Consider the following 13,281-nt stretch of genomic DNA (forward strand, 5'->3'; position numbering starts at 1 on the left):
GTTGTCACTCGAAATCCCTGGGAAAAATATTGATTGTGTATCATTACTTTATTTTAGGTTTATTGAAAAAAAAAATTAGATTCATGTATTGTCTCTAATATTTGATCAAAGTAAGCACTCAAAAATAACACTTTTTCAGAATTTTGAAAAAACTTACATTTTGTTATGAAGATTTTTTTATTAAAACTTTAATATAATGTTATATAATAGCTATTTAGGACATATTCATAGTCATAGGCATACAAAAGGAGGCAGAGAGGGCGATTTCTCCGTTCCCTTCTCCTTTTTTTTATTTCATAAAATGAATAAATAGTAATAAATTATTTCTGAAATACAATTATTGTTTTATCAATATATTATGTTTCTAAATAATGTAAAGAAAACATTTTGAGTTTTCAAATTGTTTCGTTTGTAATTCAAACATTCTAAATTATTTTGTTGCATTTGAAATGCCTAACACTTTAGAATATTTTTGAAGTAAACACTATAGTGTATAGAAGACAAAGAGTTGTTATGGGAGAAATTTTCTCATCTTGGAAGGATATAATTAGTGGTGTAATGCAGGGACCTATTATTGGCCCTTTACTATTTATTTACGTTAATGACTTGCCTGAGAACTTTATAAATATTTCAAAGATGTATGCAGATGATACAAAAGTATTATCAAGAGTTGATTGTGAAGCAATTGTTAACCTATTGCAAAATGTCCTATTTAAAGTTGTTAACTGATCTAACAAATGGCTGGTTAAGTTTAATTTTGAGAAGTGTTTAGTAAAGCACTTTATTACATAACCCAAAAAGAATTTATTTTATGCAAAGTAGATTTTTAAATACCACTATCAGGTCTTGTTGTAGTATTTATCTCTGACTTAAAATGGAAAAATCAAATAACTCTATGTGCAAGTAAAACAAATAAAGTTTTGGGTATGTGGAGGTAAGGATTGGCAAAGTTGACTTTTTGAGACCTGAATTAAAAGATGAATTTAGATCATATGCGTACACCAAATTTAACTGAAAGACGAATTTGGATTTTTAAACCAAATTTAACTGAAAGCTAAATTTGAATTTTAAAAACACATTTAATTGAAAGAGAAATTTTATAAAAGTTTTTATAAATTTTATAAAAAGTTTTATATTTTTTTGTTTGGGTGCCCCAAGAAGACTTAACGGTTTTGTCACAGAGTATTGTGAAATATTTGTAAATAGCCGTGAAAATTTATTTTCAGAATATATATATGATGATATATATATATGATGATATTGTGAAAAAGCATTTAACTTTTCAAACCTCCTTTTTTACGGATTGCGTGAAATATACCCAAAGCTCGCTTTGAATCCTAGGTCTCTTGCAGAAGCAAGAGACCTAGGATTCGAAGCAAGTGCTCTAGCAGCTGCTCACGGCTGCTGTTTAATCTTTTTATGAGCTAAAATTATTTTTTTTTTGCTCCTAATTAACCATAATTCAAAACCTGATGAAAGACAAGTGAAGCAAAGTTTTTAATTTATTGAAAAAAGTGAAGCAAAATTTTTAATTTATTAAAAAAAATATTTGCATACAAAAAAAACAATTTACATTGAAAAAAAAAAATCTAAAAATGCAGTAATAATGAGAATTTAAGTTATTTCCTTTAAAAATTTGAATGTCAATTTTTTAAAGGAAAAAAATCGTTAAGAATATTTAAGTTAAATATTCACCTATTTTTTATCTTTATGATTTTTTGAAAGCAATAAATAAGATTTACCCAGGAAAAAAAGTTCTATAGAATTTCTATAAACTTTTGAAACATGACGTATAGAAGTTCTATAGAATTCAATAGAATTTCTTTAGAACCTCTTAATTTCTATATAAATTTCTATAGAACTTTTTTTTTCTATAGAAAAAGAAGTTCTATAAAATTTTTTTTCTACAGAAAAAAGTTTTATAGCAATTTCTATAGAAACTAATAGACATTCTATAGAAATTCTATAGAAATTTTATTGAACTTTTTTTCCTTGGCAAGGAGTGATTTTGTGCTTAAAGTATATTTTTGGAATAATGAATCTGTAAGACAAATCTATTTCTAATATGTTTTCTTTTTTTTTCTTTTTTTACTGAATACATGTTCCCAAGTCCGAGTAGGCCACTTTAGTCAAGGAAGCTACTCATTTATTTTTTTTTTAATAGTGTTTCCAACCCTCCTTGACTGAAAAAAGAAGGCTTCTGCGCGAAGAAACAGGTTGATATACATAAAACATTTATAATTAATAATCTTTTTTAATTAAAAAAAAAAATGTCTTTCAAATTTAACTGGAAGTTAAATGAAATTTTAAATTGTTACCAAATTTAACTGAAGGCCGAATTTCTATTTCAAATTCGGCACCAAAGTCGAAGTCAACTTTGTCTTTCATATGGATTTTAATGTAATTATGCTGAATAATGATACAGCTGTCTAAACGTTCTTGGTCACACTCACCGAATTATTAGTCACAGCTCAAAAATATTACTATTACTATTTTAATGAATTACATGTTGCATTTATAAACAATTATCATAACATCAAGATCAGTTTGTCAAAGTTTTGTACTCTGAAGCCTTTGTGGTGCATTATAACTAATGCTTTAGGTACTCACAATGTATGTGCATGCATACATCACAAGATAAAAAATATAAAGATTTTATGACTGTGTTTGTTTTTTGTATTGTTTTTTCTCCAGAAAATGTGCAGTGTTTGCTGCACCGATGTAAGCGATGTTTAAGCATAAGTCAATTAGTGCATGAGTTTATAGACCATGAGCTAGATGAACATGCTGTATAAATGATTTCTTATCTGACAGCATTGCCAACCTTACCACACATTCTTTTATAGTTATATATTATAGTATACACAAAGCAGATACTTGAAAAACTGTAACAAAAAAACTAAACTAATATAAATGCTTAGTTTTCGGAAATTTGCCCTCTTTATATGCTCATAACTAAATTTGTCCTAAACTAGTTATTGAATAGCGGGTAAAAATATATGAAATCATCCAGACCATGACACCCTTACGTCTCAGAAATTGTTTATTTTTACACCACTTGCAGTCCATATCAAAAAAATAATAACTGCAAAAATTTTAGTTAAAAATACCAATGGGTTCCAGAGATATCGTCACTTGAAATAATGCTGACTCAGCATTTTAGTGATTTTCTGAAGTGACCACAAAGCAACTTTGACATACAGTATCTTCATAATGGCTTAGGGAAATTTCCTAAAATTTGGTACTCTAATAGATTTTAACTTGAGAAATCCAAAAATAGCACTCTTAAGACTCGATTATCTCAAGAAATGCCTCATTTATCCAATTTTCAAAATTATTGACTTGTAAATTAGTGATTTTTGGAGGTAAAATGAAGACTGTGGCCCAAAATCCCGAGTAAAAAGTTTAATTGTATATCATTACTTCATCTTAGGTCTACTGAAAAAAATTAGATTCATCAATTGTCTCTCTAATACATGATCAAAATTTGCATTTAAAAATGGTGTCTTTTTAGAAAAATTTAAATTTTGTAACAAAAGCAATTAAAATATTTTGTAAAACATTTATTTGAATAAAACATCAAATAGTGTCATTTATTGACTAGTTTAGGACATTTATAGTCATGGGCCAAGGGAGATACCCTCCCCTCCCACGGAGGCCCCTACGCCCCTCCCCCAATCTCCCTAGATTTTTTTTTTTTTTTTTTTTTTTGCATTAAATGAATAAATAATGCAAAAACATACAATTTAATTTTAATTTTAAAAAAAAAAAAATTTTCATTATTTCAAATTGGTGACTTAAAACCTCCTTTTATATAAAAAACAAACATAAGTTTTGTTTTGTTCTTTTTAAAGGTATTTACTTGTTTGTATTTTCTTAAAGAGTTACTTTTAATTTTATAGTTTTTATATTATTTTGTTAGGTAATAAATAATAAAAATATTTAATATGGAGAAATGTGACTTTGGAAAAAGTCTTAACATTCATTGCCACAAAACTGGATTTTCAAGAAAACAAGGTTTTGTTCAATTTAAAGATCTTCCTTGTGAAAAACAAGAAGAAATAATATGGCGAGCAAATTTAAAGGAAAAATATAGTTCAATAAGAATTATATGTTGTTATCATGAGCAATTCTATGGAAAATATTTTGAGAGAAAAATTACAAAGTGTTGCAATCCTTTTGGAACACACAAGGAAAGTAAAAAAATTGCTATAAAAGGTAATCTTACCTTATTTACAACAGAATTGATATGGAAATTAAAAGAAAACAATTTATTATTTATAAAATGTTTGATAATTTCAGTTATTTTAACCACGTAAAACTTTGTTTTTTAGGTAATATAAAGATTTCCATAGACATGGCAAACTATTTGCAAAAAAATAATGTTTATGTAACCCCAGGTTGGAAATTCTGCAGTAAATGTTACAAAAAAGCAATAGAAACTGATGAAGATTTAAATTCACAGGAGGAATGGGAATCCAAAAGTGAGAAAAAAATTAAGTTAGATACCACTATAGAATTGCTTGGAATTTCACCAGTCAAACTAAAAAGTCTTTCAAAACACAGCAAATTGCCTGTAGCAAAACAAAAGTTTGAGAACACTATTGACAGAGTTGCAAAAATGGTCTCATTAGCATATAATATTAAAGAAACTTTTTTAACAACAGAAATAAAAAAAGCCCCATTTTAAACAACAACATTAACAATGACCATGATCTAGACATTTTAATGTATGAAATAAAAAATAAAATTTCAGAGACTGACTCTTATTGCCATAAGGTGCAAATGTTAACACTCGCACCAAAATCATGGACACGTAAAAAGATATCAAGCTACTTTGAAGTGTCTGAGTATCTTGTTCGAACAGCAAGAAAAGTTAAAAATGAGAATGGAATTCTATCATTACCTGGAAAAAAAACTGGAAACCCACTTTCACCAGAAACAGTTAATTTAGTGATTAACTTTTATCAAAGTGATGAATTTTCAAGAATGATGCCAGGAAAAAAAGATTATGTAAGTATTAAGAAAAACCAACATGTTCAAAAAAGATTATTGCTACTCAATCTTAATGAATTACATGTTGCATTTAAAAAAGACTACCCTAACGTCAAAATCAGTTTGTCAAAATTTTGTACTCTTAAACCTAAATGGTGTATTACAACTAATGCGTCAGGTACCCACAATGTATGTGTTGGCATACATCACCAAAATACAAAATTTCTCATTGATGCCATTAGGTGGAATAAAAGTTATAAAGATTTCAAGGCATTGATTGTTTGCTCTCTTGAAAATGCAGAATGTATGTTGCATCGATGTAACCAATGCCCTGGTATTGAAGTGTTAAAAAGTTTTTTAGTGCAGGAGTTTATGGACCATGAGCATGAAGAAGATGTAATATTTAAGCAATGGCAGAGTACCGATCGTACAACACTACTTTCACAGTCATTGCCACTAGATGAATTTAATGATTTATTATGTGACAGCATTGACAACCTTACCACTCATTCATATATTGCAAAAACACAAAGTAGATACTTAAAAAACTGTAAAGAAAATCTTAACCAAAACGAATGCTTAATTTTAGGAGATTTTGCTGAAAACTATCAATATGTTGTTTTATCAATATGTTGTTTTATCAATCTTTGTCATCACAGTAAAGACTTTGATTTAAATGCTGAATGGGTATTTTTTGCTACCAGTCATGGTAAATTCCCCTGTGATGGTATTGGTGGGACTGTTAAAGAAGTAGTATGTCAAGAAAGTCTAAAACAAATAACTACTGGGCAGATTTTAGATGTTAATTTAATGTACTACTTTTGTAAAGCCAAGATAAATGGAATTTATTTTAAGTTATTTTCAAAAGAAGAAATTGATCAAACACGAGCACAATTAGAAAAAAGATATTTAGGTGGAAGAACAGTTCCTGGCACAAGGATGTATCATCATTTTATTCCAATTGCTCTAAACACTATAAGTTATAAAAAAATAAGTACTGATGCATGCACTGAAATATTTGATATCATTGCAAAAAGCAAACATTATGTAGATATTTCATTAAATATTAAAAAAATGGATTATATTGCATGTTTTTATGATGGATTTTGGTGGGTAGGGATTGCTGAAGATGTAAGTGAGCTTGATATAAAAGTCAGATTCATGCATCCACATGGACTAGGTAAAAACTTCTTTTGGCCAATGAGAACTGATGAGTGTTGGGTGCTCAATTCTGAAGTTATATGCCTAATTTCTACACCGCGAACAATATCAGGTCGTACATACAACATATCTGATTTAGATTTGAAGAATATAAACTGTTGGTTACAAAAAAAAATTAATTATGTTTAAAATAATTTTGTTTTTATTTTATTTACCTATTTTGCATTTAAAATGTCTTTTATTTTTTTCAAATTCTTGAATTGTAGGCTGAGAAGGAGGGGTGGGGGTTTAAATAAATCACAAACCACTCCCATCTTATTATGTCAATGACTATATTAGTCTAAAACTACATAAAGATATTGATTGTCAAAATGTTTTAAAAACGTTTTAATATCTTTGGTTTTAAAATTTATGACTTAAAATCGTAAAAAGATCTTTGAAATAAGAGGTAAGTATTTATCGATTTGAAGTAACGCAAATAAACTGTTTCTCAAACTTAAACTGAAAAAATATGTTTTTAAAATGTATTTTAACAATCAACTATTATTTATTCATTTTATGTAAAAAAAAAAAAAAAAAAAAAATCTAGGGAGATGGGGGCGGCGTGGGGGCCTTCCGTGGGAGGGGAGGGCGTCTTCCTTGGCCCATGACTATAAATATCCTAAACTAGTCAATAAATAACACTATTTGATGTTTTATTCAAATAAATGTTTTACAAAATATTTTAATTGCTTTTGTTACAAAATTTAAATTTTTCTAAAAAGACACCATTTTTAAATGCAAATTTTGATCATGTATTAGAGAGACAATTGATGAATCTAATTTTTTTCAGTAGACCTAAGATGAAATAATGATATACAGTTAAACTTTTTACTCGGGATTTTGGGCCACAGTCTTCATTTTACCTCCAAAAATCACTAATTTACAAGTCAATAATTTTGAACAAAATTGGACAAATGAGGCATTTCTTGAGATAATCGAGTCTTGAGGGTGCTTTTTTTGGATCCCTCAAGTTAAAATCTATTAGAGTACCAAATTTTAGGAAATTTCCCCAAGCCATTATGAAGATACTGTATGTCAAAGTTGCTTTGTAGTCGCTTCAGAAAATCACAATCAGAGATATCTTTACTTGAAAAAATGCTGAGTCAGCATTATTTCAAGTAAAGATATCTCTGGAACCCATTGGTATTTTTAACTAAAATTTTCGCAGTTATTAATTTTTTGATATGGACTGCAAGTGGTGTAAAAATAAACAAATTCTGAGACGTAAGGGTGTCAAAAATTATTTTTTTTGGATGAAAAATTATTTTTTTTGGATTTTTACCCTAGCACTATATTAAAGTTTTAATTAAAACATCAAGTTTTTTTCATTAAATCTAAGATGAAGTAATGATATACAATCAACATTTTTACCAGGGTATTGGGTGACAGCCTCCATTTCTGCTTCAAAAATCAATAATTTTCAAAATAATGATTTCGGATAAAATTGGATAAACAAGACATTTCTTTAGACTATTAAGTCCTTTATGTATTATTTTTGAATTCCTTGAGCAATAATCTTTTTGAGTAATATCTTAATAATGGTTTGAGGGAAAATCCTCCAAGTGATTATCAAGATATATGTCAAAGTTGGTTTGTTGTCAACTCAAACTCAACAATATATATTTTTAGTTAAATTTTTGATAGATATTATATATTATCAAATAAGCATTATTATGGACTGCAAATGATGTAAATATAAAACAATTCTGAGACGTATATGTAACAAATTTTTTTTTTAGGATGATTTTAAATGGAATGACCCTAGAGTAACAAAACAAAGCAAAACTAATATAATATATATAGAAACTTAAAGTTAAAGTGCAGAAAACTTAAAGTATAGTAAATAGATAAAAGTATAATAAATATATAAAAGTGTTTATTTGGTATACTCAGCATTTAATTAATGATATAAATTGAAGAAGTGTAGTGGGCAGGGTGTAAACTAGAATATAAATGTGGTTGCTTACTTTAATTGGTAAAGGAAAAAACAAACAAAAAATGGTCCTTGAGCTAATTCCAAAAAAACAGAGGTCTTTAAATGATGCTGTCACCATTAAAATTAAAAAGTCCAACTTCTTTTTTATCACCATTTATATAGCTAATACATTAAATATTTTAAAAAATGTGTTAAATGTACTAACAAAAAAAAAAAAATTAAATAGAAAATAAAGGGGAAAAAATCAATTTTTAAACTGTTCCGCAGTTACCACAGGTGGTGCTCTTTTAATACTATATAAAACTCTAAACAAGAGTGCAATGAATTATTTAAATTATGTTGGTAATTAAACTTTGAATGTGAAATTCTTTTTTAATTTCTTTTATGTTATATAACAATTATTTTAATGAAGAATTTTTTGTCTACAATAAACATGTTTTAGTCAAGTTTTTAAATTGTTTTATAAAAAGTATTCTATTTTCGTTTAAGTAATTAATTTTTTTTTTAAAACTATTTCAAAAATTATCATCAACGGTTTTGAAATAAAAAGAATTAAGAGAAAGGTATGAAACAGTAGTAACAAAAAATTTTCTAAAAATAATTAGTCTTTATTATAGAGGTCTTCAAGAGTTTAATTAGTTTAAAAATAAAATTTTTTAAAAATTTTTTTGAGAACTGCTATTAAAAGTAGAGTATTTAAACACATGGTTTATTGTTTAGCAACCAGATCGAGAATTTCTTCTTCGTGCATCTTTTATTGAAATATATAATGAGGTATGTTTACTAATTACTTTGTAAATTTAAAAAAAATAATAATGCATTTTGAATTTATTAAATTGTATAATAAATTTTTTTCAAAAAATAGCACTCTTACTAATTCCTCCAGTTTATGTTCTCTTAGATTATTTTTCACTAATGGGCTCTTATGGGTTCCTTATGTATACAAAGATGTTACAAAGATGTTAAAGTTTCTCACTTTATCGTGCTTGGCGTTTTCTTACTCCTAATTCCATTTTTTACCTCTTTAAGTCTATTATTTGACCTCTTCCCCATGGTTGTAAGGTAGCATTTAAATTTTTTTTACCAATACTACCATGATCGTTCCTCAAGCAAGCTATCATCAATTTTTCTATGAAACAAAACTCAATCTTGTGTAACTGGTCATCCAGCTAAATTCAATTTTTTTACTGCAACTGTTCCTTCATTCTCAAAAACTTGGTTCTTCACATCAATGGCATTATGCACAGAAGTGTTAAGTACAACATTTTGTCAAATTGAGCTAAGTACACAAAAATTGTCGTATTTTTTCAAACATTATTGTGCCTGAATATGGTAAGTGTACAATAAATTGTTTCGCGTCTACTAATCATTTAAAATGTTACGAGTCTACTAAATTGTTACTAGTCTACTACTTTCAAAATGCTCCCCTGTAAAATCACATCTATGGCACTTAACACTTCTGTGCATAATGCCATCAACATATCAGATGTTTGGAATTTTCTTTTATCTTTGTGTTACCTAAATTCTAACAGTTTACAGTAGTTTAAGTTTTATGTCTTTACTAATTTTTTTTTAACTCTCTTATTTGCTTTATGTTATCTGCCGACTTAAATAGTTACTGCTTGCTGCCTTGTGAATTTCTTTAAAAAAAAATCCAGATGATAATAGTCCTTATAATAAAACAACAATCAGTTGAAAGCTTCACCTTTCTTACGCATTCATGTTCAGCACATTCAGTACAAGGTTTTAATTTTAAACTTTATTCAAAATATTAAGGCTGCCTCAGAAATTTTTATGACTTGTATTAAAAGATTTTAGCTCTATTAGTTTGTATTGGCTATATTCAGCTGTATTACTGTTGCCCTTTCTTGTTACTACGTTATCATTAATTTTTAAGCAATTATGTATTGTGTATTCAGTCTTCTCCGTTTAGCCAGTGCTTTCACGCTCAAGTCTTTTTGTGCTTGCTCACATGCCCGCAAAATATTGACATAAAAAAGCGCTTGCCAAAAAAATATAAGAGTTTTGTTTTAAATTGCAATTTGTTAATTTGTTTAACTTTTATAAAATATGGCTTTTTTTACCAGATTTTTTTAAAATTATTTTATCTAGTATTTATTTGAAGTATTCTTTTTGTTATTTTTATTATATTTTAAATAGCAGACAAAATGAAATTTTTAAATCGCGCAGGCTAACTTAAAAATGACCATCCTGCCAGCGTTTTTTTGTGCGCTGGCATTAAATTTTAAACAGAAAAGACTGTATATTGTATTGAATCAAGAAAGTTTATATATGTTAGTTAGCACTTGTGATTGATTTTAAATATTTAAAATAATTCTTTTTTATTTTGTTTCTTTTTCTTTTTTTTAATCGATTCATGGATATTTTGTTTTATTTTTACTAATATTCTAAATATATCATATATATAGTATGTTTTATTTTAGGAAATAACAGATCTTTTGGCAAGTAAGAAAGAAAACATTAAAATTTTAACAAATTCTGAAAATGATGTTGTTGTTGAAAATCTCACAACTCACACAGTCATTTCATATGAAAGCACAATGGATTTGGTACAAAAGGGAATAAGTAAGGAAATTTTTATTAATACTTTTGCAATACAACAATTGTTGTTAATTTTAATTGATATCTTTAAAGTGTTTGAAAGTATAAATAAATGTATATATATATATATAAATTTGAAAAGGAAAATATAATTATATTACGTTTTTTAAAAAATACTTTATTATGCGAAATGCTTTGTTAATTATTAAATACATAGTTTATTACATAAATATTAAATACATAAGTTATGTGATTATTAAATACATAATTTAATATGTAATAAAAATGTATAATAAAAATAAAAATTATTAAATACATCAATTACTATGTAAATATATTAAATAAATAAATTATTAAATTTACTTATTACTTTATTAAATAAAGTAACAAATTAATTATAATGTTTACAATAAACACATTTTATTTAAATTATCAAAGTATATTATATGTAATTACATTTATATAAATATGTATTTAAATCTTTTCAAACTTTTTAATTTTATAAACACTTTAATAGCGAAATTTTTTAGTGCAAAATCAAATGTTACATAACAACTCAAATAGCGTAGTAAAAAGTACTGGTTTCTATAAGCATTAAAAAAAACTCTAAGATTAAAATTTTTAGAAAATAAATTTAAAAGAGGTTTTAAAAGCTAAAATATTGTTTTGAAATTTATAAAACCATAGGATAAAAAAAAAAAAGAAAAAACTAAAACTATAAATTTAAATTAATAACTAATTGCAACGTTTTAATATGAATGATAAAAACCAGGCTACTTAATTCAAAAAAACTGTAATGCTTTAGCGTCTTTTAAAAAATGAATGAACTCAAAAAAATGACATATTTTATTTATGTAGCCGTATGTTCAACTTCAATTTTGTTTTGGATAAAAAATAAATTGTTAAAACAATAAAGTTTATACACAATACTGAATTTATTAATAATTTTGGAACAACTAAAATGATTAGAAAATCAATGCATATAAAATATATGTCAGACAAAATGACTGATAGATGTCGTTTTTTACCGGACAAGTGCCAGACAATGTCCAATGTCCGACGCCTATTTCGAGCCCTGTATACATATTATGTTTTTTATATATCGTACTCGTCTGACCAGGTTATTTTGTATCAACATCATTTTTAAACCTTGATGAAACCTTTTTCATAAAATCTTTTACCCAGGAATATAAAAATTAGCAATTTTTATAGTTTTATAATTTTTATAATTTTTATAGATTGTTTCAAGTAACATTCTTTCAAGCTTTTGCCATTGCAATTCGTGATCGCTTAATTTGCCTCTTGTGTATCTTATATACTGGACAATTAAAAAAAAATTTTAACATTTGACTTGTTGGGATCTTTATCACCTTATATCATTTGCATCAAAATTATTATGCAAAAATTATGGGTTGATAAACTCAATTAGGATAAAATTCCTAAAAAGAATGTTTTTGATGTTGATCAATGGTTTTAAGAACTAAAATATCTTCAAATAATAAACATTCCTAGAAGCCTGCAAATATCTTGAACTGTTGCAAATAGATTGATACACGTTTTTATGGATGTGTCTTTTAATTCATAGAACGAAAAGATTAATAAAGTATAAAATAAACAAAAGTATAATAGTTGCCCATCATAAGTATTTGAGTGAGTTGCGATCTATTAGTTGAGTTATTGAATTATTGCAATCTATTAGTATGCAAAGGCTTGAATTATTTTGAGCTGTTCTTGGTTTACGACTTGTAGAGAAGATTGTTAAAGTTTTGAAGCTCGCTTGAAAAAATATGTAACTATAGGGTGTAATAGTCTTATTGTTTTCTGGTGGATTAGTAATCAAAGTCAAAAGTTTAGACTGTTTGTTGCCGGCCGTATCAGATTAATTTAATCAAAACTGAACTAAAAGAATGGAGGTGTCAACAAAAATTTATATAGCTGGTTTACTAACTAGAGGAATATCAGTGAGGGAGTTTAAATATCAGTGAAAGAATTTAAATATCAGTGAAGGAGTTTAAATATCAGTGAAGGAGTTTAAATATCAGCGAAGGAGTTTAAATATCAGTGAAGGAGTTTAAATATGACAGTATGATGGATCAAGTTTTTTTGCATTCTTTAGAAGAAAAATGACGACACAATTACATTAAAGTCACGCAAGAGGCTCACGTTGAAGTAAAATAGAATGTGTTGATGAATTTTGTGTTATACAATGAAGTTACTGCTCAATTGCTTTATGTAAATAAATTCTTATGTTAGAAAATACTTGTAAGGATAAACTGATGGATACATCACTTTATAAGTAACTGTCAAAATGTACATTATTGCTAAAGCTAAACATTAAATTAAGGCTAAACAGGAAAGATTAAAAAATAAATATAACAACATTAAAAAAGAAAACATGGTATCAATATTATGCAAAACTATTTTTTAAAATCCAAAAATCAATGAAGATGGTTTACTGTGTTCTTGTAATCGATTGCAAAACATGTATTACTTGGACTTTAATTTTAGGTATTGAATAATTTTGACAAGAGGTCATATAATTACAAAACTGACAGTTAAAAATTGTCAAAGGAAATCATGTAACG

The 13,281-nt window shown here is 26.7% G+C and overlaps 2 protein-coding genes across 5 annotated transcripts in view; both read left to right on the forward strand.

Moving 5' to 3' along the window:
- The window catches only part of LOC101241452 (uncharacterized), a 148,106-nt gene that overhangs the window by 23,489 nt on the left and 111,336 nt on the right, over nucleotides 1–13,281 (forward strand). For all 4 annotated transcript variants that reach the window (XM_065805837.1, XM_065805839.1, XM_065805840.1 and 1 more), the window contains exons 5-6: nucleotides 8,855–8,908; nucleotides 10,579–10,720. In XM_065805837.1, coding sequence (XP_065661909.1) covers nucleotides 8,855–8,908; nucleotides 10,579–10,720 — 196 coding nt within the window. The remainder of the gene's footprint in view (nucleotides 1–8,854; nucleotides 8,909–10,578; nucleotides 10,721–13,281) is intronic.
- Nucleotides 3,919–6,641, forward strand: LOC136084810 (uncharacterized). Its single transcript, XM_065805836.1, has 2 exons — nucleotides 3,919–4,218; nucleotides 4,335–6,641. Exon 2 carries the CDS (start codon nucleotides 4,729–4,731, stop codon nucleotides 6,343–6,345), a length of 1,617 nt encoding a protein of 538 aa, XP_065661908.1. The 5' UTR covers nucleotides 3,919–4,218; nucleotides 4,335–4,728; the 3' UTR covers nucleotides 6,346–6,641.

The sequence above is a fragment of the Hydra vulgaris genome, chromosome 09 (genome assembly GCF_038396675.1).
Source record: "Hydra vulgaris chromosome 09, alternate assembly HydraT2T_AEP".
Classification (NCBI taxonomy): Eukaryota; Metazoa; Cnidaria; class Hydrozoa; order Anthoathecata; family Hydridae; genus Hydra; species Hydra vulgaris.